At 39.4% G+C, this 24,958-nt stretch overlaps 1 protein-coding gene across 4 annotated transcripts in view; it reads right to left on the bottom strand.

The window, feature by feature from the left end:
• Positions 1-24,958, bottom strand: part of SPAG17 (sperm associated antigen 17) — a 257,638-nt gene that overhangs the window by 154,079 nt on the left and 78,601 nt on the right. For all 4 annotated transcript variants that reach the window (XM_049879966.1, XM_049879965.1, XM_049879967.1 and 1 more), the window contains 8 exons: positions 14,668-14,863; positions 12,965-13,159; positions 11,058-11,239; positions 5,609-5,770; positions 3,103-3,175; positions 2,789-2,901; positions 326-463; positions 124-237 (listed from right to left, as the gene is read on the bottom strand). In XM_049879966.1, the coding sequence (XP_049735923.1) occupies positions 124-237; positions 326-463; positions 2,789-2,901; positions 3,103-3,175; positions 5,609-5,770; positions 11,058-11,239; positions 12,965-13,159; positions 14,668-14,863 (1,173 nt within the window). The remainder of the gene's footprint in view (positions 1-123; positions 238-325; positions 464-2,788; positions 2,902-3,102; positions 3,176-5,608; positions 5,771-11,057; positions 11,240-12,964; positions 13,160-14,667; positions 14,864-24,958) is intronic.

The following is a 24,958-nucleotide window of genomic DNA, read 5'->3' as shown; positions in this document are numbered from 1 at the left end:
TTTGTAAACACTCACTTAAAGCTCAATAAAAATTATTAAAAAAAAAAAAGATTTTTTCAGTTGAATAATCACAAATCTGCTTTCCTGTATCAGTTGCCATTAAGGTAACCTCATTCCTGTTACCTTTAGTGCATACTTCTTGTGGGCAAGTGCATCATGGTAGTTCAGTAGGAGAGGGCCTTTGGGCACCGCTTTGCTTTCATTTTCTTCTCCGGATAAGAATACCTCGTGGAGATTCTATTTAAATTGAAATAATAGCACTTTAAAGAGGGAATCCATACTTTTTCAAAGCATGAAAGCTCTTGGATATCTCATGTCCCCTGACCTTTTTCTCCCTCTCTGAGAGACAGAGAGAGGGCAGGATGGAGACGATGTGGGCTGCGATTCTGTGGTCTAAGCCATCTGCTCTGTGGAGCGGCTCCATCAGGCTGGGGAGTACAAGATCTTCTTCAGTTGCCACAACCTGTTGAGGAGAATTGGCTTAATGTCAGCTCTTTACTGATACTCACATATTTCCATTGCTCTTAGGGAGAACAAGCTGATTTTTATCGGTGAAGTACTAGTGATTATACAAAAATGTCAAAGTATCAGTGATTACCAAAGTAAAAGGGAAAATGTTTGTGATCTGTGCATTAAGGTAGATATAATCTTAGTACATGATCCCTCCTACAGTTTGATTTTTCTGCTTCCTATGCTCATTTTGTAATTATAATATCTAATCTCAGCTGAATCCTTAAATCAGTTTTCAAGCATTTACCTATTTATTTTGAAAAAGTTAAAGCTTAAAAGTTGAACTATAATACAATGAATATCTGTAAATCCTTCAGCTAACCCATTTCCGTCGAGTCGATTCCAACTCATAGCGACTCTATAGGACAGAGTAGAACTGCCCCATAGGGTTTCCAAGGCTGTAATCTTTACAGAAGCAGACTGCCATATCTTTCTTCCTCAGAGCAGGTGGTGGATTTGAACCACCGACCTTTTGGTTAGCAGTCGAGTGCTTAAGCACGCCACAATGAGGGGTCCTTACTCTTCAACTAGATTTACTAATTGTCAATATTTTCCCACATTTGTTTTGCTCTATCCATGTATTACTATTACTGGTGAACCATTTGAGAATAAGTTGTAGGTATCATGACCCTTCACTCCTAAATATTTCGTCATGTATCTCCTAAGAATAAAAACACTCTCTTACATAACAATGACCAAAATCAGGAAATTTAACACTGATAAAATACTTTTACCTAGTATACGGTCTGTGTTCAAATCTGTCAATAGTACCAGTAATATCCTTTATAGCAATTTTGAAAATCTAGATTTTAGTCTAGGATCATTCATTGCATTCAGTTGCCATGTTTCTTTAGCCTCCTTTAACCTGGAATAATTCTTTAGCCTTTATCTTTCATGACATTTTGGAAGAATACACTTTAGAATGTCCCTCATTTTAGGTTTATCCGATTTATTTCTCCTGATTATATACACGTTATGCATTCTTGAGAGGAATTTCATGTAAATTCCTCTCACACTCTACCAGATCTGTAACCTTAGCATGCATCAGCATGCATCCAAGGCAATACTCAACAGGAAATTTATAGCCTTAAGTACATTTATTAGAGGGAAAAAAAAAAAAGGCTGAAAATAAGCTTTCCATTAAAAAATACAGAAATTAAAAGGCAATATAAGCCCAAAGAAACCAGTAAGAAGGACATAATAAAGATAAATGAATAATTTAGTGAAGTAAAAAATAAAAATTTGATCATTGAAACAAAATGCTGGTTCTTTAAAAAAAAAAAGGCAATAAAACAGATATACTGTTGACAACCATGATCAAGAAAGGAGAAGGCACAGATAAACAACATCTGTCATAGAAAGGAGCCCTGGTGGTTAAGAGCTACGGCATGCTATGGCTGCTAATCAAAACGCTGGCAGTTCGAATCCAGCAGCCGCTCCTTGGAAACCCTATGGAGCAGTTCTACTCTGTCCTATAGGGTCGCTATGAGTTGGAATTGACTTGACACCAACTTTTTTTTTTGTCATAAGAAAAGAAACATAACCAGATAGAGAGGAAATTTAAAAATTCGTATATGTGAATCGTATAAAGAACTTTACACCATATTGTATATTGATCACCAAATATTTATAAGAAAAATACTAATGACTAGAACTGCCCTGAAAATTAGATAAACCTGATCACATCTTTGTCTACAAAAGAAATTTTAAAAAGAAATTTTAAACCTAATCAAGGAGTCCCTGGGTGGCACAATGGTTAAACGTTCAACTACTAGCCAAAAGGTTGGCGATTTGAACCCACCTAAAGGCGGCTCAGAAGACAGGCCTAGGGATCTGCTGCTGAAAGGTCACAGCCTTGAAAGCCCTATGGAGCCATTCTACTCTGCACACATGGGGTCGTCATGAGTCAGAGTCTATCGAAGGTAACCAACAACGTCAAAAGACCTAATCATTACCCCACCTCCTTTGCCAGACTCTCCTTCCTCTCCCGTCTAAAACAGCACCAGTTCCAGATAGTCGGAAGGATATAGTCTACCAAAACTTCAGAGAATGTTGTATAACTCTTCCAGAGCATAGCAAAGGAAACGAGGATGGAGGCTGATGATTGAAGCAAACTTTAGTTTTATCTGAAGTGCTTTGATCTTTGTAAAGAAGAATGAATTCAGGTATTATGTGTGCAACTTTTACATAGTTTTTTTTTTTTTTTTTAAACAAAGCTACAAGGGGGGAAGTGACTTACTCAGGTCACCCATCTGAACAAAAGCTTCTATACACCCACCTGCTCAAGCATACAATGCACTATCAGGGGGACAGAAATGAATTCCTCTGGAACTGGATTCAGCAAATCATTATAATATCTCATGTCCACTTCAGTTGTGATGATGAAAGTCACTGGAAATATAGAAAATACCATTGTCCAATTAACACGTGCTCTCCATTTCTTCCAGCAACATTTCATTCACAAATTCAAACTATACTCATGCAGTAATAAGTGGAGAAAGTGTAGGTCTAAACACAATATAGAGGACATTCATATTTCCTTAAAGCATCAGCTCACGGTGTTGACCCTCCAGCAACAGATTTCACACATGCCTGGTGGTGGAGCTTGTGGTTCTTCATATTGTGTTTTCTTCTTTCCAGCTGTTGGAATAACAGGTTGTGGGGCCTAAAAGAAGAATAATTAAAAAGAAATCACTGGGATATCCAGCTGAGAGATGCTTTCAAGTGCAGGTTTAAAAACCTTCAACAGAATTCTGAGGTTGTCTAATTACGTTCACACCACGAGATCATCTGTCAGTCTTGGTATCAGAGACAAAGGGTTTTTGTCTGAGAAGGGGAAGAAAATAGTAGATATGGACACGTCCCAATTTTCCCCGACAAAGCTCACTGAGCGATCCCAGGGAAAATGATGGAGGTGATGGGCACTGAGAGTCAGAAAGTATTTCTTCCCTGGTCACTCAGAACCCTGCCACTCTCCGTCTTACAGTCCTTCAATTGTTCCCCTGTTGTCTTCAGAATAAAACTCAAAGGCTTTAGCTTAGCACAAAAGGACGTTCCTGACCTAGCTCCTGCCTCTCCAGCTTTAGTTCATGTTGCTTTCCACTTTGCACATATGCCTTAGGAACACTGACCTACTCTGTGGTCCCAGCATGGGCCATGATACTTCTTTCCTTCCACCTCCTATTTTCATATATCTTTGTCCCTTTCCTGAGAATATTGTTCTGACCCTGTCCCCTCTCAGACATTTCACACTCAACCATCTTACCATCACTTTCCTTAGTAAGACGTTCTTATCTTCTCTCTACCCTAGCCCTCCCAGATCAGGTTAAGTGCCTTTTTTTCTTTTTTTTTTAATTGCTTCTACCCTGGTCTGAGTTGTCTGTTCTCAAAGCACTCATGACTTTATGCTGAAAGTATTTGTTGACTTGTCTGCTTCTCCCTTTAAACATTAAGCTCAGTGGGGACAGGGACTGAGTCTTGTTCATTATTGTATTGTTGGCACCTTGCACAGTGCTAGAATGCCAGTTTTAACCAGCTGCCATCAAGTCAGCTCCAACTCCTGGCAACCCCATGTTTGTCAGAGTAGAACTGTGCTCCATAGGGTTTTCAATGGCTGATTTTTTTGGAAGTAAATGGCCAAGCCGCCTGAGGTACCTCTGGGTACACTTGAACCTCCAATCTTTTCATTAGCAACTAAGTGCATTAACCATTTGTACCGCTGTCTTAGTGACCTAGTGCTGCTATAACAGATATACCACAAGTGGATGGCTTTAACAAAGAGAATTTATTTCCTCATAGTAAAGTAAAGTAGGCTAAAAGTCCAAATTCAGGGCTTCAGCTCCAGGAGAAGGCTTTCTTTCTCTCTGTCAGCTTCTCATCAGTCCTCCCCTGAACTAGGACCTTCTCCATGCAGAACCCCGGCACTGCTTTCTTGGTGGTATGGGGTCCTCCTCTCTCTCTGCTCACTTTTCTCTTTTATATCTCAAAAGAGATTGCCTCAAGACCACTAGTGAGTCCTGCCTCACTAACACAACTGCTGCCCATCCCCCTCATTAACATCATAGAGGCAGGATTTACTACATATAGGAAAATCACACAATACTGGGAATCATGGCCCAGCGAAACTGATACACAAATTTTGGGGTGACATAATTCAATTTATGACAACCACCCAGGGACTCCATGCTATCACACCAACTACCCATTATTGTCAAGTTCGTTCTGACTCATAGTGACCCTGTAGGACAGAGTAGAACTGCCCCATAGGGTTTCCAAGGCTATAAATCTTTACGGGAGCAGATTGCCACATCTTTCCGTGTGGAGTGGCTGGTGGGTTTGAACTGCCAAGTGCTTATCCACTGTATCACCAGGACTCCTTTGCTGTTATACCACCAAAAAAAAAAAAAAAAACGTTGTCGTTGAATCAATTCTGATTCATAGTGACCCTATAGGGCAGAGTAGAACTACCTCATAGAGTTTCCAAGGAGTGGCCACTGGATTTGAACTGTCAACTTTTTGGTTAGCAGCCTGAGCTTTTAACCACTGTGCCCCAGGGCTCCACTGTGCTATCACAGCTATCCAGTCAATCCAATCCCATTGCCGTCGAGTCGATTCTGACTCATAGTGATCCTCCAGGACAGAGTAGATCTGCCCCATAGAGTTTCCAAGGAGCGCCTGGTGGATTCAAACCACTAACCTCTTGGTTAGGAGTCATAGCACTTAACCACTATGCCACCAGGGTTTCCGTGCTATCACACAGCAGGTGCTAAATAAATATTAGCCAAATAAATAAATACGTAGTGCTGTTGTGATTAATTTATCAATATTTCTCCTTGTCCCAGATGTTATTCATCACACCATGTACTAAAAAGTGGGTTCCATCCTTGCTTTTGGGAGTGGCAGGTAGCTGGGGCACTTCATAAAACCCCATCACACGGTCATCCTCCTTTCACACACTCACATATTAAATCCTAGCAGGCAGTATTACCTCACTACTAGTATTTAGGCAATTTCTTTTCTTCATACATTTTATAAATGTGAAAATTAGGTTGTTTAGTTAGTCATTGAACGCACCAAAGATATTCAAACCTGTGCCTACCTCAGAAACCAATGAGGCTTCAAACGTAGGTTTCTCATGAACCACTTGCGGGATGTTAATAAGCTGCATATTTTCCAAATAGTGCTTGTGCTGCCTTTTCCAATCCAGGGTGTCATACATCAAGCAGGCAATATTTTCAAAAATAAAGGTACCCAATTCCATCTATAAGTGAGAGAACTGACAATTAGTTATTAGTTTCAGATCTTTGGAATCAGATATATAGTTTATGTTTACCTTAGCAGACAAATGCACCAACTTTTTATAAGTAAGCACTTCTCCAAACTATTGAACCCCAGTCTTGATGACTGAGTATTTATCAGTGAACCCCTCTTGCCCTCCTTGTTAACTACTTGTTCTGTTACTTTTGGAGGGCTTAAAGCTGCCTAATCTTGTTATTGTTAGGTGCTGTTGAGTTGATTCTGACTCATAGTAATACAATATGATGGAGAAGAGCTGCCCCATAAAGTTTCCTAGTCTGTAATTCTATGGAAGGAGATCTCCAGGTCTTTTCTGCTACAGACCTGCTGGGTAGGTTCAAACCTCCAACTTTTTGGTTAGCAGCTGAGCGCTTAACCAATGTACCACCAGGGCTCCTTCACTTAATATTATAAGAGCTTAAACAATGCTTCAACTAAGTAAAAAACACCCGATCCATTAGTTTCAGCACTATGACCTATATTTTTGGTATCTCAATTCCTAAAATAAATGCTTTGCTTTAAATGGGTAATATCAACATCCTTGGTGAAAGACAAGCTATGGATGATTTCTTTCTTTCTTTTTTTCTTGATTTCTTTATTATTGTGTTTTGCTATATTTTTTTAATTGTGCTTTACTTAGATGGAGGTTTACAGAGCAACTTAGTTTCTCATTAAACAATTAATGCACATATTATTTTGGGACATTGGTTGCCAACCCTGTGACATGTCAACACCCTCCCCTTTTTGACTTTGAGTTCACCATTTCCATTTGTCCAGCTTTCCTGTCCCCTCCTGCCTTCTCATTCTTCCCCCTAGGCTGGTGTGCCCATTTAGTCTTGTATACATTGTTGAGGTATGTGTATTATTTGTTTTACGGGCCTGTCTGATCCTTGGTTGAAGGGTGGACCTCAGGAGTGACTTCAGTACTGAGTTAAAAGGGTGTCCGGGGGCCATAGTCTCAGGGTTTCTTCAGTTTCTGTCAGGCCAGTAAGTTTGGTCTTTTTTTGTGAGTTTGAATTTTGTTCTACATTTTTCTTCAGCCCTGTCCGGACCCACTGTTGTGATCCCTGTCAGAGCAGTCACTGGTAGTAGCTGGCACCATCCAGTTGTGCTGGACTATGGATGGCTTCTTGCTTGGCCATTCAAGAATCACAATGGAAACCAACTGCTCAGCTTTGTGTATCGTCCATCCAAGTATGCTGCAGTATATGTGTAATCAATATTTCTTCCTTTTCCTCTCTTCCTCCTTTTTTTTCCTTTTACCTGTAACCTTTGGGGAAAAACACTAAGAAATTCTGATAAGACTACAGCTTTTTTAATACCCACAATATTTTATGAGCTGGCAAGCAAGTTATACATTGGATATCCCTATTACCTGGCCTTAATTTTCAGAAGAAGGAAAGCACTGTGACCACTAGGTCTATCTGCTTGACACAAAGGAGGATTAAATAGCTTATCCTATGCCTGAGATGGAGTCAAGATGTGTTGAGATAGCTTCTTGTGGGGCCAGTAAATCACATCCTGGCAGGAGTCCAGTGAAGTAGGCAGCTCTGCCCATCACTAGAGCAGCGTGGTAGTCTGGGCTTCATGCGCCCACTCTAAAACTGAGCATTCTTCAATTACGCTTCAACTCAGCATTCCTTGCCTAAATTCTGGCATATAAACACTTTTTGTTTGCTTGTATTTATGTGAAATATGGTAAAGCTTCTGCCAAATGATCTCTTGGTTTAACCTAGTTAATTCACTTTTAAATCAAACAGCAAATTACACGTTAAAAGCCAACAAATTATTCAGCAACCAAGGCCTTAACTTGAGATGCAGCAGATGTCTTACATGAGTGGTTAGCACTTCTTGATGGGCATTTATTTGATGTAAAGCTTTCATTACCTTGGTTCAACATAAATACAGTCTGCTTTTTTGCAGCCAAAGTTCTTAATGCTTTCCTCAGACTGCTTGGCTTGCCCTACCTTAGATATGGGGCCATTTTCAACTTACAGACATATGGGGAGCCTGTGACAGGTTTAAAAGTTCACTCAAGAAAATGTTAATAGGGAGCAAGGAGTTCTTCACTTTTACAAAATATGCTTAGTCTACCTCTATGAGAAGTAATTTATCACCTTTATGTTTACTAAATGATCCTAAGTTTAAATTGAACTTTGATCTTAAAAATTAAATACAATGGCCTTTTCTTCTGGAATACAACCTTATTACTGAACCATTCTCAAGACTTTCTTTCGCCATTGTCCTCAATGCCAGCTCCTTCCCTCAAACCTCAGCTTGTAGAGGCATGTCTGAGGCTACTGTAGTTGGGCTGGAGGACAATCCTGGCATGAAGAAGCTGTTAAATAAATACTTGTTAATTGACTGATAGTAGATGTGAACAGCTGGGCTGCACAGTCCTAAATGGCTCCTTAGAGAGCTGAAAGTTTTCAATGCTGACAGTTACTTTCATGTCCTAATTAAACACACCCTCTACATTTTGGCTCTTGTCAGCCTCTACCTGGGGAGTGGATAAGACATACAGAAGGGAGCCCTAGCTAAAGCAGGATCAAGAGGTACTTCATTTGAAGCTACCTCAGAAGATTCTTTTTGTTATCACCTCTGAATTATGGTTCAGTCATTATATATCTGGGATCTCCTAGACTGTAGGGGAAACAAAAATGAAGGCAAGTTCTTGACAGGGTATGCATCCAGGCCTTGGCCCAAACGAAAGAAGGAGTATTTCTCGGAAACAGAAATTTGTGGATGTGGGTTTACTTTAAGGCAGATTTCATGTTCTTGAGAAAGGAAGAGTCAGAAGATACATTTGAGGTTGGATTTCAAAATTCCAAGAAAATAGCCTCTTCCTCAGCCTCAGACATATCTCACATTTGTTGAGTGTAACCCAGAATTCCAACAAAATAGGATGGGATATCTTTGGGATAGGGGAACATACTGACCCAATTTAACATGAAGCAATAAGGACAAATGGCAGCAGATCCTTTCTGGAGATTGGATTTAGGAGGCAGGAGAGTAAAAGACAAAGCAGGAAGGCTGAACATATCTAGATGAAGGAGGGGCAAGAGGCAAAGCAAAGGGAGTGTGAAGTAACTGATTTTGCCCAGAGCTAGCTCTGCCTTCAGCCACAGCTTTTGTATGTTCAGCTTCATTTTCCACATATAACCCAGTGCTGTCAAGTCAATTCTGACTCATAGAGCACTAGGCTAATATTTGTTCTTGCTGTTGACAAGATATCAAACTTAAGTGTTCTGCTTCTACATAAAAACCCAAAACCTATTGCTGTCAAGTCAATTGCATCTCATAGTGACCCTACAGGACATAGTAGAATTGCTTTATATAGTTTTCAGGGAGCACCTGTTGGATTCCAACTGCAGACCTTTTGGTTAGCAGCCCTAGCTCTTAAACCACTTCACCACCAGGGTTTCCTGCTTCTATGTATTGACATTTAATGCCTATGTTGCAAATCTTTAATAACCCAAATGAATCTATCCATTGATCCTCTTTGCCACTTACTCAAACCCTGTCCATTCTCCAAGGTTCAAATTTGGGCCCTCTTCCTCAATATTTACCCTTACTTCATAAAGTTCACATCCATCTCAAGGTAACAAAATCAGGGCCTCTCAAAGTCAGAAGTGGCCATGCGCCAGCCCATGGCTATGGGAACCCTAGTCTTTGGTTCAGAAACTGATCCAGGCTCTGATCTAATTCTCCTCTTAGACCATCCACTTTTTTTTTTTTTTTCTCGGCACCTACAGTCACACCCCTGCACTCCTCCAGCCCACCTTGCCACCTCCCTGTGACTCTGCTTTCAGTTTAGCTCCTTGATACTGAAATATATGCACCAGTGGGGGAATCAACACCCCTGGCCCTCTGTTTTCTGAGACAAGGGAGTCAATCAGAAAGACACCTGAGAGGTTTTCAACAACAGAGGGATGCCTGAGCACCTTCCACAACATCTGTGGTAAGTTGTCACTTAACCTTCTTTTTATTTTTTAAACAGCCCCACATATCTGGCATTCACTTTTTTTTTTTTTTTAAAGTTTCCTAATTCTTCTTTCTCTGAATTAATATAAAACTTAGAGATTGTTTCACATAACTGAGCACTTAGTTCTATACCACCTGGACTGTTGCTTTTCAATTTCATGGTTTTAGTCTTGCCTCTCTGCAAGCTCCTCAATAGCAGAGTCCAGTAAATGCTCTCAGGAAACGCCTGCTGATTGATGGGCTGAGGTCAAGTCAGTCTTATTAGATACATCTTGTTGGCCAAATATATTAAAAAAAGATGATTCTGGCAATAAAAGCAAGAGCCTAGAAAAATGTTATTAACTGATATATGTATATATATGAAGACCTATTCCATTGCTGTTAAGTGGATTTCCACTGATCGTGACCCTAGACAGACATGTATAATTTATTACTTGCACCATTAATATATTATACGTTATTACCCTAACCACAACTAGAACATTGTTTAGGTATGAGACAAAGCCATGTGTCATTAATAAAAAATTACCATCCAGCATCTTCATCTATATCTTTTATTAATTTATTTTATTATTCTTGTTGAAATATGCACAGCAAAGCAGACACCAATTCAACATTTCTACATGTACAATTCAGTGACATTGATTTAATTCTTCAAGTTGTGCAGCCGTTCTCATCCTCCTTTTCAGAATTATTCCTTTATCATTAACATAAACTCAGGGACCCCTAAGCTTCCTATACAACCTTCTGAGTTGCTGTTGTTAAATTGATCTCATATAGATAGTTCTTTAAAAGAGCACACTGCACAAGGTTCACCATTATCTTATTCTTTGTCACTAACTCATGCCCTAATAGCTAACGAATCAGGCTGAACCCATCACTGGGTATTCAATGCTATCATTGTTCTGAAGATAAAAGAGCCTAGCATAAAGATAAAAAGTGTAGCACTTGTCCATAGTTAAAAAAAAAAAAAAAACAACCAAACCCACTGCCATTGAGTCGATCCCAACTTATAGCAACACTATAAGACAGATTAGAACTGCCCCATAGATTTTTCAAGGCTGTAATCTTTACAGAAACAGACAGCCATGTCTTCCTCCTGTGGAGCAGCCTTTCGGTTAGCAGCCAAGTGCTTAACTACTCTACCACGAGGACTCCTCTGTCCGTAGTTAGTGCTCAAAAAATACCTGTGGAATGAATGAAAGTGGTAAGTAGAGCCAGAGCATGCCATGGTGGAACCAGTCACTCTCACTAACGTGTGTACTGACCATCATCTCACTGTCTGCCCAGTCTGAAGGAAAGTCTCTTGCTTTGACAGTGTATTCAAGTCGGGCAACATCGAAGAGATTCGTTTCAGGTTTCTCGTTATTCAGGATTGGATCCAAGTACTTCCAGAAGATTTCAAGTTCTTTTACGGTATTCTCTTTCTTCAATTTTTCAGCTTGTATATCTAATAATATCAACACATTTATACTAAAAAATGAGAGTGTGAATTTATTTTTGCTTTGAGTAGACGTGGTCAGTCATATGCATTGCAAGATGTCTGTACAGTACCCAAAAAATGCAAATAAAGAGACATAATTTGGAGAAGTTTTTGGAACTGGACTATACAATTTTGAAATCAGAGGATTTTACTTTGGGAATGGATATTAAATATGAGCTCGCCTCATCTCTTCATTTTATAGTTGAGGCCCAGAAGAATTATGACAAGGTCACACAATTTGGGAGTTAAAAATGTTGAGTATTCCCATCATTCTTAGACTATATTTACATAGGGCAGTAGATCAGTTTTTCTGCTATATCACTTTTTGACCATCTTAGCGTCTGTTTTCTACATGACTGTGAGACATGCAGTTAACCCAGTTCTTTTCTAATGGCTTCACACAGACTAAATCAACCATTTATGTTTCAGTTAACTTTTGGTAACATTAAAATAACTATAGGCTTCTCTGGGTATTTGGGTTATGACTATAAAACAATAACAGACTTCTATAAAACTACACATGCAAATCTGCCTGAAATATTTATATTTATCATATCTATATCTCAATAGTAGACTTTACTACTAAGATCTCATTACTCTTAAGTGAAGTCTATCATTTATATTTACTTATTAAATATTTTTATAGAGAGCCTATGTTTGAAGCTTAGGCAGCATTTTCTCACTGGCTTCAATAATAAATTATTTAAAAATATAACTGTCCTTTGAGGTAGTTGGGAATAGGCTGGGTTTGAATACCAAATCTTTGACATAACAGCTGCCTCTAAGCTGAGATTCTTTTTGGCAAAATGGAAATATTTCCTAGTGTTGTGAAAATTACACAAATCAATGTACTTAAAGCCCTTAGCATTGAGCCTACTTCCAAGGCATGTGTCCAGTAATGATACCTATTATTATTATCAGGGATAGCAGTTTCTAACTTTGAACAGCCACTGAAAAAATGGGGACGTGGCTGTGTAAGTCACAAAGCACTACGCAAATGATATGATTAATAAATAACAATAAAAGTGACAACATACAGCAGAAAGAACTTGGACTTCTAGTTGGAAAGGTTTACACCGAATACCAGTTCTATTATCTAAAGTATACAGTAGCATTTTCTTCCCTTCCCACAGAAGGAGTCTAGCACAGTTCCCTTAGATAAAGACCCCAGGCTCAAAAGGGCTGAATGGTAGCATGATCAGAACTTCATCCCACAACTTGCTAGTTTAAGGCAAGGAAGATAAAATCTTCTCTCTGACTTATCACAGATAAGCCTGCATTAGAGCAGGGTAAGAATCCAAGGCTCTGACCTCTGTTGGGCCATTTGGTGACTGTGGCCTCTGGAAGAACAGATTAACTACAGTTGCTCCATCCAGCCCATGCTCTAGATAAAAGCTATGGATCAAATGTTCCTGAGAAATGTAGTTGGATAACCAACTTTCTGACCTTCAGTCTATGTTCTCTGTGGCTACACAGGCATAGTAAGCACAGAGTATGATTTTAATTTGCAAAATTTACAACACTTGGCTAGTGCAAGCAGAATAAATAGCAAATCAAAGTCTTGAAAGGATTTAATAATGTGTGTATTATATGACTATGTTTTGGAAGAAAATAGTATTTGTAGTTTAAAGATAGTGGGTAATATCGAAGGATTCAGCTTTAGAACAGTAAGTTGTATAGCAGACTGCATACCTTCTGGCTGAAGAAAAGCTTCCTGCTGCTGGCTAACTGCTGCCAGGTGTGTCTGCAGAGGTTCATAATTCTCTGAAGATATTTTAATCACGCTGCTTATGGGAATGCCAAGCTCAGTCATAATTGCTAAGAGTTGAGGATTGTTGAAGCCCACAACTATAATGTAATGCTGGGCACCATCATCTGGCTCATCGTCTGTTCAAAATACCATACAGAAGAGCAGTCATCATTTAAAAGGAGAACAGGTTACACTTAGCCAGTTAGCCAGTTCAATGGCTATATACATTATGCAAGCATTTATAATCCTTCTGGCTTGCCAAAAACCATCCAGTTGGCTGGAATGCCGTCACGTTGACTGCTTTTCATTATTGCCCTTCCAGTAAGAAGGCTGTGGCCTTTGTACAAAATGTTAAATCACTTTTGCAAATGAAATGTAGGCGTAATAGGAGGACAAACATACACGGGCCCTGTGGTCATGGAAAATGTGCACTTGGGTCTTTGTCAAAGTTTAGGCTGCAACTTTTTTTTTTTTTGGTTCTAATCTTTTTTGAGCAACATCTGGCTTTACTCCTGAATTACAAGTACCTGCAGCTTTGTGGTATTTTATAAATAGAGGCGTTTACAGGACAGGGAAATATTGAAAATGGACGTGTGCCCTACAAAAAGACTGCGTATTTATGTCAATAGGTATGGGTGCTGAGTATAGTTCATGTAACAGCTATGTCTTTATTGCATTAAATTTTAAAAAATTATATTGTGCCCTTTCCTAAAAATTTTATCCCCTGTTTTACCCTGGCTATACTGTTTTATTAATATTAGAACATGAATTTAACTTAAAATGTGATATTCTGGGGGATGAGAATAAGGTTACTTGTAGTTATACTTCAACACTGATAGTACATCAAAACATTATATTTCATAATATCCTGTTAAGATCACCTTATAAACAGTGTGACAAAGGCATAAAGTTGTAGTGATTTGTCTTTTATCTCTAAATAAACCAGTGCTGATATGACCCATGAATCCATAATGTCTCTTCCTAAGTCCAGTGGGTTTAAAGCAGAGATATGTGAGAGGATTCATTTGGTAAAGGGTGTGAAAATCCATCTCATGTAAATACAATACAGATAATAACAGGCAAGTCCATTTGGGTTCAAGGGATGGGGCAATGAATTACTTATAGCTGCCTAGGTTGAATCGTTTTTATATCAATAATCTAAAAGGAAAAATTTCTAGTTACTTTATCTAGTACACATTGATAGTGGGAAAATTTAGGGTCAGGAAGCTATGTGTTCAGCATGAGCCCAAAACGAGTTGGTCTGATTTTATTACACTGAATCTGTATTTCTCTCCTGACAAGAATTACTTAGTATTCTAATTATGCATACATTTCTTTTATGTCCCCAACAAGATACTAAGCTTCTTGGGGGCACAACTGACTTGCTATTTCCTCCTTTATTTGCACTACGTAAATGTGCCTAGCAAGACACATGCTAAATAAATATTTGTTGAAAGCATAAAAGAATTGCAAATAGAAATATTTTTCTATTAGGGTGTCATGGGCAGTAAGAGATTTATGGTTTTACACAGAGTGAAAAGGCTGGAAAAAATTAAGCATAGTTATTGGAATGATTTCCCAAGTTATTTCATAGGTCGTAAAGCAAGAAGTTAAAGGTAACCAACATGGGAAGCATCTTACTGACCAATGTAACTTTTGGTGTCATCTTCTTCTCCCCTCCGTTTTAACTCAGTGGTCTTTTTCACTGTTGCATTTGCCTCAGGCTGATCCTTTCCCTTTCCTCCTCCTCCTTTGGCAGCCTTGGCACTTGGGACCTTCTTCTCTTTGGGAGATTTTCCTTTTCCTTTATCCTTTTCTAACTTAAATCTGTCTTCCACCACCTGGAAAGAGAAAATAATTTTTTTGTTTTTTTTTTCCTCCAAATTATGCAGCAAATAAGCAATGGCTTTTCTACTGCCAAGTGATTAATTCTTTCTATATTTCACACAATCAGTTGTTTATTCACTCATTTTTCATTTATTATTCTCCGGGTGAGGATAGCAGAGATTGCAGTTTGAGCCCAAGTTGTCCTACATTTGTACGTGAGGACTGGAGGGGTGGGTACCAGGAGGTTGTTAACATAAGGAGCCTTCTGGGAGAGAATTCAACCTAAGGGAGAGTTACCTAAAACAAAACAAAACAAAAAAACAAACCCGTTGCCAACAAGTCAATTCCAAATCATAGCGGTCCTATATGACAGAGTAGAACTGCCCCACAGGGTTTCCAAGGAACAGCTGGTGGATTCAAACTGCAGACTTTTGGTTAGCAGCCAAGCTCTTAACCGCCATGCCACCAGGACTCCAAAGAAAAGTTAAGTGTGGCCTAATAAACCACTTCAGTTGTTTGGTGGAAGGGGAGAGAGGAGGGAGAATGATTCTGAATACATTGTGGTGTCAGGGATTCAGATTTATCTTTTGGCCTAACCCTGGGGAATTCTTGTCTGAGTCTTAGACATGGGTGGGGTTGTTCATTAAAAACAAAACAAAGATTAAAAATAAAATGAAAACAGGAGCAGCAGTTTTCTCTAAAATCTCCATGATAAAGTTTTCCGTAGTTGAGTAATGCACTGATCATTTTTAAAGGTTAAAAATTATTTTGGAAACCCAGCACTAACTTTTTGTTATAATGCTACTTACACACGCACAGATATAACCTATGGTTGCTAGTCAATGCATTCAAAGATGGGCCTGGCACAAAACATCAGTTGGCAACATGGGTTCCCTACTCACTGCGCTGGAGGATACTTAGATTGCTGTAAATACCTAATTTCTCATTAGATTTTTCTTTACAAACAATTGCCAAAAACTTTGTGCAGTATTTCATAATGTAATTAGGCTTTCGATCAGTGTATTTATAAATACAAATAGGCTGTGTTGATTGAAATAATGGGGCAGTACTTGATCATAAGGTGGCCATCCAGAAGACCCAGAACATGCCTATATTGTTATTATTTCCATACTCAACAAAATAGAAAACAAAACAAAATTAAACAAATTATTGTAGCAACATTTTGGATACCTACTTCTTTCCCTGAAGTCGTGAAATCTAAGTTTGAAAAACTCTGCTTTAAGATGTTAAGGGGGCCAGTAGAAGACATATTGCTTTGGCACCCAGCTAACAGAGTGTAACACAGAGAGGACAGGGACATTTTTCCTACTCCATGTGGCCTCTGGATGTTGAGAGCTCTGGAGAATTCGGTTCTGCTTTGGCACCCAGGGCTAGTGTCAGTGGTGCCCATGCATTCTCCACCTGCACCTAGCCCTGTTATGAACCTGCACCACCCCTAGTACCTATTCCTCAGCAGGAGAGGGAAACATGAGCAGAGGCTAGAGGTGTCACTCCCAGTTGTAGGGTGGAAGCAGGCACAGAACCATGAAAGGACCTCATCAGTTCTAGAAAAGAAAGAGCAGTTCAGTGTGGACAGATAATATGCCAGTGGTAAAATGAACACCTTAGCAATGCTGAGGTGGAGAGGGGGGAGGGAGGGGGAGATAAAAAGAATATGTACCTGAGTTGGAAGTGGAAAAAAAAAAAAAAGTTGGAAGTGGAGGTTAAGGGTAATAGCTCTGTGCCAGATTGCAAAAGAGGGGTTAAAAGGGAAGGAGGACATTGTCAAAACCAAGCTTGCCAAACTTCCCTAATGTCTCTGGTAGCTTAGCCCCACGACACAAATGAATAATCTCAACCATAGGGTATTAGAGAGAACAGAAGTTCTGAAAATGTGTGGGATATCAGTATTCATTTATTCACTCGTTCATTCAATGCCTATTTCTCAGAGCTTCAATTGCCTTGCCAGGTTTCCTCAGCAACAGAGGGGAACATCAGCAGGAGGTGTCACTCACAGCCTTGGGGTGGAGGCAGAGAGGAGAGTACAGGGTAAGGTGCAGTACTATGAAAAGGCCCCAGTATTTCTCTCTGTACCAGGTATAAGTTAGTGCATAATGTGGGCTGGGCTCTGCCCCCTTGAGCTCATGGCCTGCTGGGAGAGAAAGATAAAAACCACATAAACAAAAAGATAAAAATATAATTAAAATTTTTAATGAATGTAAGGATAAATTACAACGTAATAATAGAAACACAGTTGTGGAGGTCTCCCCAGATAGGTTGGTGATGGAAGGCCTGTCTGAGAAGGTGACGTTTGAATGAAGACCTGAAAGATGAGAAGTCATCCATTTGACAAGCAGGGCAAAAATGAAGTGTGTATGTGCAGGACCTGAGGCATAGAGGAACTTGGAATGTTTAAGGAACTGAAAGGATATGAGTGTAGGAGGAGAATAATGGGCAGGAGAGTGATACAAGATGAGGTGGAGGAGGCAGGGCATAGACCAGGTCATCCAGGGATTTGGAGGCTGAGGAAACAAGTTTCCGTTTTACTAAAAATGCAATGGAAAGATCTTCAAGGGTTTTAAGTTGGGGCATAGTACAGTCTTGCAAAACTGGAAACAAGAAAGCCAGTAAGAAAATTCTAGCTATAGTCCAGATAAGAGCTAACAGTGGCTCAGATTAAGGTGTTGACAGAGTGGAAAGAAATGAAAGGACTTGAGAAGTATGTTGGATGTTGAAACCAGGGCTTAGAACAATTCCCCACCCTCCCCCCACCCCTGTTCGACCCTCTGCTGAGACTTTGCATTTCTACCCCAGATATACTGAATCAGAACCTACATTTTAACAAGATCTCCAGGTGATTCTTATGTATACAGAACAAGGTATACGCAAGAATACATAAAGTATGTCTAAATTTTAACAAGATCCCAAAATCTACATTTTGACATGATCACCAGGTAATCCTTATGTATACATAAGAATACATAAGTATACATGTGTGCACATAAGAGTCACCTGGAGATCTTGTTAAAATGTAGATTCTGCTTCAGTATACTGGGGTGGAAATGCAAATTCTCAGCAGAGGGTCAAACTGGAATGAACTGCTTGGAAGCCCTGGTTGTAACAGCAGGAGTTGCTGAAAGATCAGATATAAGAAGTGAATTAAGGAGGCAATATCAAAGATAATGCCCTGGATTTTAGTTTGAACAACTGGTGGTTGATGATGCCACTTATGGAGATAAAGGCAAATGATTTTCCACTGGTTCCACTCCATCTGGAGCAGGGGAGAATGAAGAAAACCAAAGACACAAGGGAAAGATTAGTCCAAAAGACTAATGGACCACAACTACTACAGCCTCCACCAGACTGAGTCTGGCACAAATAGATGGTGCCCAGCTACCACCACTGACTGCTCTGGCAGGAATCACAATAGAGGGTCCCAGACAGAGCTGGAGAAAAATGTAGAGCAAAATTCAAACTCACAAAAAAAGACCAGACTTGCTGGTCTGACAAAGACTGGAGAAACCCTGAGAGTACGGCCCCTGGACACCCTTTTAACTCAGTACTGAGGTCACTCCTGAAGTTTACCCTTCAGCCAAAGATTAGACAAGCCTATAAAACAAATAATAACACATGTAGTTCAACCATATATACGAGACTAAGTGGGTACACCAGACCAGGGGGAAGGACAAGAAGGCAGGAGGGGACAGGAAAGCTGGATGAATGGAAATGGGAAACCCAAGACTGAGAAGAGGAGAGTGTTGACACATCACAGGGTTGACAACAAATGTCACAAAACAGTATGTGTATTAATTGCTCAATGAGAAACTAATTTGCTCTGTAAACCTTCATCTAAAGCACAATAAAAACAAGTACTAAAAACAGAAATTTTTTTACTTAAGTAGGTGGACTATTAAGAGTGGTCATGTTAAATTTGAGATTCTCATGAGATGTCAAGAAGGCAGTCGAATACATATATTTTCTTCTCAGAAGAGGTATTTCGCTGGAGTTACAAATTCAGATGTGGGTAACATAAAATATTAATTAATTGCATGTAAAGAGAAGCACTCACCTTGGGTAAGAGTTCTTGAGAAATATGAGAATTTAGGCTGGGATCAAGCCCTGGGGAAATCCAACATTTACCAGTTAGGTATAGGAAGAGATTCCAGCAAAAGAGAAAGAGAGGCCAAAAAGGTAAGATAGAGTGTAAAGCCACAGAACGAGGCCAAAAAGGTAAGATAGAGTGTAAAGCCACAGAACGAGGCCAAAAAGGTAAGATAGAGTGTAAAGCCACAGAACTAGGGGCTGAAAAGGGCAAAAACAAGCACTGAAAGTTGTAGGTAACAATGCCAACAGTTAAGGTGGGGGCAGAAGCAAGTCTGAAGTGAGCTGATGAGAAAATGGGATATAATGATAGGAACCACTTGTGTGGACAACTGTTTTGAGAAGTTTGGCTGTGAAGGGGAAGCAGAACTCTGAGTTCTTCAGTGGATGTGAGGCAGTGTGTGGTTAAGGCCTATCTGTATGTATGTAAAGTTAGGTGATGTTGTCTTTTGAGGCTGATGGAATAATCCAGGAGAGAAGGAGACAATGAAGGCATGGGAGAGACTAAAGACTTTGGGGAGGGAAGATGGGGAAAGATCAAGAGCATGTGTCAGTGACCGGTTTTTGATAGAGGAGACATTTTCTCAGTTTAATAAGAGCAAGGAGAGGATGGGTGGCTGGGAGCAGATACAAGAAAAGGAGTGACTTTCATGATGTTGAGAATGTTGAGGAAGTATTTAAATTTTCTGAAGTGACTCTGTGAGGCAAAGTCATCAGCTTAGGATGGTTAGGTAAGAGGTTTGAATAAACAAGAAAATGCAGTCATTTCAGAGAGTGGGAGAGCAAGCATACCATAGAAATATGGAAGGACTCTGCCAGTGTTAACAGCTTATTGGAAATTATGAGACTGTGAATCTTAAAATAAAACCAATAGCAGGAGGGGACAATGGATCCATAGATCCAGTAGGATCCATAGAAAGGAGGTTATGATGTAGCTGAAAATATTTTGTGGGGGAATATTGGATCATACCCAAGAGGTAAGGATAAGAAATTGCCAAGTTTAGAGAAATGTGGCATCTCAAGATTTTGGAGCTGATGGGGGCTTTGGTAATAACAAGTTTCAAGTTGCAGCCATGGGAGTGAGTACCTGAGGTGAAATGGAGGAACTGACCATTAGAGAACTAGAGGCTAGTAGAAAGATGACTGACTATCAATTAAAAAAAAAAAAAAAAAAGAAGTCAGAGAGACCGAGAACGGCAGTGCACATTCAATATTGTCTTGGTGGATTGAAAGGAGGGTCTGGGAAACCTGAAAAGTATATTCCTGTGGCCAGGTGGCTGCATCAGGTTATCAGAACAGCAAACCATGAACTAACACCCCTAGTTTAGTCTTGAGGTTCTCTACATAACTTTCTGATAATTTTACTTCCTATGTACAGTTTGTTTATAGGGAGAAAATATTCAGTTATGGCTAATATGTCAGTTATGTAAAATTGACAGTAATATTCACAGTAGTGAATTAGCAAACAGCTATTCTAATCATCACTGTCATTGTTGTCATCATCATCATCATCAACAATCTTCAACATCACAGTTTCTACTTATTGAGTTCTTACTATATACTAGCTATTTTATCTCATGAGGAGTTCTGGTGGTGCAGTGGTTAAGCGTTTGTCTGCTAACTAAAGGGTGGCAGTTTGAATCCACCGTCGCTCCTTGGAAACCTTATGGGGCAGTTCCACCCTGTCCTATAGGGTCACTATGAGTCAGAAACAACTTGATGGCCATGGGTTTGGTTTGGTTTATATCTCATGAAGTCTTCACAACAACTACAAATGGTAGAACGTGATTCTCCTTTTTCAAACGAGGAAACTGAAAATCATACAGGGCACTCTAACGGCCATGCCTTGGATCACGGCAAGTTCACTAAAGTGAAATACCCTGTGCAGCTCCTAGCCTTGCCACAGAGAAACTCAACTTGGCCTCAAAATCCACAAGTAACTTCCACAACTTCAATGTTAAATAAAATCTAAGGATGATCTTTTGAGCTCAAGAGAAGAAGCCATTTTAACTTAAATTATTCTAAAGTTCATCAGCAAGAATAAGAACTTATTCATTTATACATCCATCCTTTTATTCCATCAGTCATTCTATAAATATTTGCTAAAATTAAAAAAAAATTTTTTTTTTTTGTAAGACCATAATGGAGTCAACTCATCCTACAGACTTATCTAAGCAGGATATGAAAGTCTGTACAACCACGTAATTCTCATTCCTTTTCAGCCTCTTTGCAAAGGTTAAAGTTCTATAAGGGCAGGAACTCCCTGAGCCCTTTCTCCTGTGATGTTTCTTGGCATCCAAGAGCGAGCAGAGCTGTACAAAACCAAAATTTCAAAGTAAGTGGCAAATTCTGATAGCAGAGATTAGCTCTGCAGTAGGACTGATGCTTTCTGGACATCATCTTCTTTAATTTGATCTTAAAAAGCAACCTGAAAAATGGCAAATGTTATTCCTATTGTATACATTAAGACACCCAGCTTGCCCAAAGACACTCTGCAAAAGTAGAGTCAGGGTTTCAACATAAGCTGGTTTGACTCCAAACACTAAACTCATTTTCTTTCTATGGTTTGCCTTCTAGTTTCAGTCTTTGACACTGTTCCAACTTCTTTCCCAGGCCTGTTTATCCTTCTACTCTGTCTTTCCAAGGGCCAAATCATACTTGCTGATCACTCTCTTGTTTCTCCATAGTGCTCCACCTCCCTCAGCTACTCTTCCTACATCATGCCTTCCTCACAAAATAAGTCCTTTCTCTCTTTCTTTTTGTCTTTGCATTCCCTTAGAGAGGCCAAACTTGGGACACTGGAGAAAAAATCTTTTAAACTAATTTCTATTCACATTGAAATGATCAATCTCTACCTCCCTTTTAAAGAGGACCCTTAAACATCCCGACTTATTTCTTTAAGTAATTTTTATGATCATCATCATAATAATTACTGTTGAAAAAAATTAGAAAAAATATTTTAAAAACTTAAAAAAGTTACCACAACTCCACCACCTAGAGAAATTGGGTGAAGAAGAAAACAGTGCATTTTTTCAAAGTATTTTTATATAATTTTTCTCTCTATATAGCTTAGTGTCTTGCATTTCCCATATAACACTACTGTATTTTGTAGAATTGGTAGAATTTCAGGAAGTACTACTATGTGAAGAATTTTGGGGGTAGAGAGAGAATTCTCTGGTGCAGGGAAACCACACCACAAAGAGAAGCTCCAGGTCCAGAGAAGGCCTTGGTGGATCTCTGAATATGCTCCTTCCCCTACCCAGTTCTTCTGTTCCCCGACGATGACTTCAGTATATGGTCTGTTTCCCACTTCCTTGACCCTCCATACTCAGGCTGTACCAGGACAGTCTCTTTGTCCCTCTGGTTGTAGACAATGATTGGCTGGTTGGTCCCCAGAATTCTATCTTGGCCCAAAGGTGAAACATCTTTTTCTACCAAGTCTCAATCATAGGAAAATTGCCTTCTATCTCTTCTTTCCTTCCCCTCTATTCACTTACATTCCCAAACATGGGTTTAGTCTTGAGATTGGTGGGTGGGTGTGGGGTTGACCAGATTAGCTGAGAATTCAGCAAAGTTGACCCTCTCCTAAATCATTGTTATGGATTGAATTATGTTCCCCCAAAAATGTGTGTATCAACTTGGTTAGGCCATGCTTCCCAGTATTCTGTGGTTGTCCTCCATTTTGCGATTGTAATTTTATGTTAAAGAGGGTTAGGGTGGGATTGTAATACCCTTACCAGGTCACATCCCTGATCCAATGTAAAGGAAGTTTCCTTAGGATGTGGGCTGCACCACCTTTTATCTCAAGAGATAAAAGGAAAGGGAAGCAAGCAGAGAGTTTGGGACCTCATACCACCAAGAAAGCAGCACTGGGAGCAGAGCTCATCCTTTGGACCAGGGGTCCCTGCGCCTGAGAAGCTCCTTGACCAGGGGAAGATCGAGAACAAAGACCTTCCTCCAGAGCCAACAGAGAGAGAAAGCCTTCCCCTGGAGCCAACACCCTGAATTTGGGCTTTTAGCCTACTTTACTATGAGGAAATAAGTCTCTCCTTGTTAAAACCATCCACTTATGGTATTTCTGTTTTAGCAGGACTAGATGACTAAAACAATCATCAACTAAACTTTGTTCACACAAACTCTTTCTTTAGTCTTTCTTGCTTTTGCATAACATAGCATGTGTGTTCCCATATTACAGTCATCTACTCAAAACCTAAAAAAAAAAAAGAAAAAGAAAAAGAAATTCCTGCCAGTTGCTCAAAACCAAAAAAAAACAGAAAGAATTCTTGCCAATTGAAGGCACGAATGTTGGAGGGTTGCATCCAAAAGGCCCTTCTCTCCACCATGTTTGGGGAACACATGTTCCTCAGCATATGAGAGTCGAGTTTGTTACCGAGTGCATTTTCTTTAAAATACAGTGTGTACAGCAAACATCTGGATGCCTCCTACTGTGAGAAATCTTTGAGTAGGCACTGAGATTTCTTAAACAGTTAAGTCACAAAGCAGATGTGGGGGTCAGCATTTCACATTTTCAATTGAGTATCAAGTGACAGTTACCTAGAATCATTAATCTCAAATTCTCATTTTTAAATGGGAAAACCACAAAATTCTCCCTTTCTATAACCATACAATCTAATTATTCATACTTCAAATAATTTCAGGTCTTATTTTATTTCTAAATGACTTCTTGATATCAAACTTCAGATATAATTGATAGGCATTCATTCTGCTATTTCTGACAATGAGAGGGAAAATGGTAAAATTGATGATAAATAAGTATACTTCATTTTTTTCTTATAAATAATAAGGCATCTACATATTTGTGTAGAACTTTGTGTTTCATATATGATCTACCATAAGAGTATCACAATTATTGTGAATATAAATAAGACAACATGTTCATGGAGGCTAAGTGACTAAGGTCACTCCATTATTATGTGGGGTATGAGGAACTAGGTCTTCTGAGTGCTAGTCTAGTTCTCTTTCAAGATATCATTCTACCTCAAAAGCAGTCTATTCTGTTGATTCCAGATGGCGGGAGGCCAATAGATAGGCTAAAAGGAAATGTATGGAGTCAAGCAGTATGGGAAACAGTAGGTTAAGTTAAACATTAAACAGGTTTCTCTTTGCAAAACTCCCCTGTCTTTCATAAGCTAAGGTGTGTTGTAAATCTCCAAGAAGGGTATACAATGCACAATGATTCCCAAGTACATTTGACCAGGGGACCATTTTTTTTTTTCATGGAGACCCAAGTCTAATAGTCACAGAACACACTCCAGGAAACACAAGCTTATTGGAACATGTTTGGGCCCTATTAATCCATTTCTATGAGTTTATGCTAAGGAAGAGCAAGTTGCAGCAAGTTTCAAACTTGCTCTTGAACATCAAGTAGCTAAAGCTAATGGAAGAAATTATGCGGTAAAAAAGCTTAACAGAAGGCTTCAAAGGATGGCTTGAGAAGATAAAGTAAAGTATTATAATGAAATGTGCAAAGACCTGGAGTTAGAAAACCAAAAGGGAAGAACACGTGTGGCATTTCTCATGCTGAAAGAACTGAAGAAAAAATTCAAGACTTGAGCTGCAAAAATGAAGGATTCTATGGGAAACATAAGGAACGATGCAGGAAGCATCAAAAGAAGATGGAAGAAATACACAGAGTCACTGTACCAGAAAGAATTGGTCAATGTTCAGCCATTTCAGGATGTAGCATATAATCAAAAACTGATGGTACTGAAGGAAGAAGTCAAAGCTGCACTGAAGGCAATGGCAAAAAACAAGGTTTCAGGAACTGACGAAATATCAATTGAGATGTTTCAACAAACGGATGCAGTGCTGGAAGTGCTTACTCATCTCTGCCAAGAAATTTGAAAGACAGCTACCTGGCCAACCAATTGGAAGAGATCCATATTTATGCCTATTCCCAAAAAAGGTGATCCAACCGGATGCCGAAATTGTCGAACAATATCATTGATATTACACACAAGTAAAATTTTGCTGAAGATCACTCTCAA

This window comes from Elephas maximus, chromosome 3, assembly GCF_024166365.1.
Source record: "Elephas maximus indicus isolate mEleMax1 chromosome 3, mEleMax1 primary haplotype, whole genome shotgun sequence".
In the NCBI taxonomy this organism is placed as follows: domain Eukaryota; kingdom Metazoa; phylum Chordata; class Mammalia; order Proboscidea; family Elephantidae; genus Elephas; species Elephas maximus.
The sequence above is the reverse complement of the archived record's forward strand: the minus strand, read 5'-3'. Positions and strand labels throughout refer to the sequence as shown.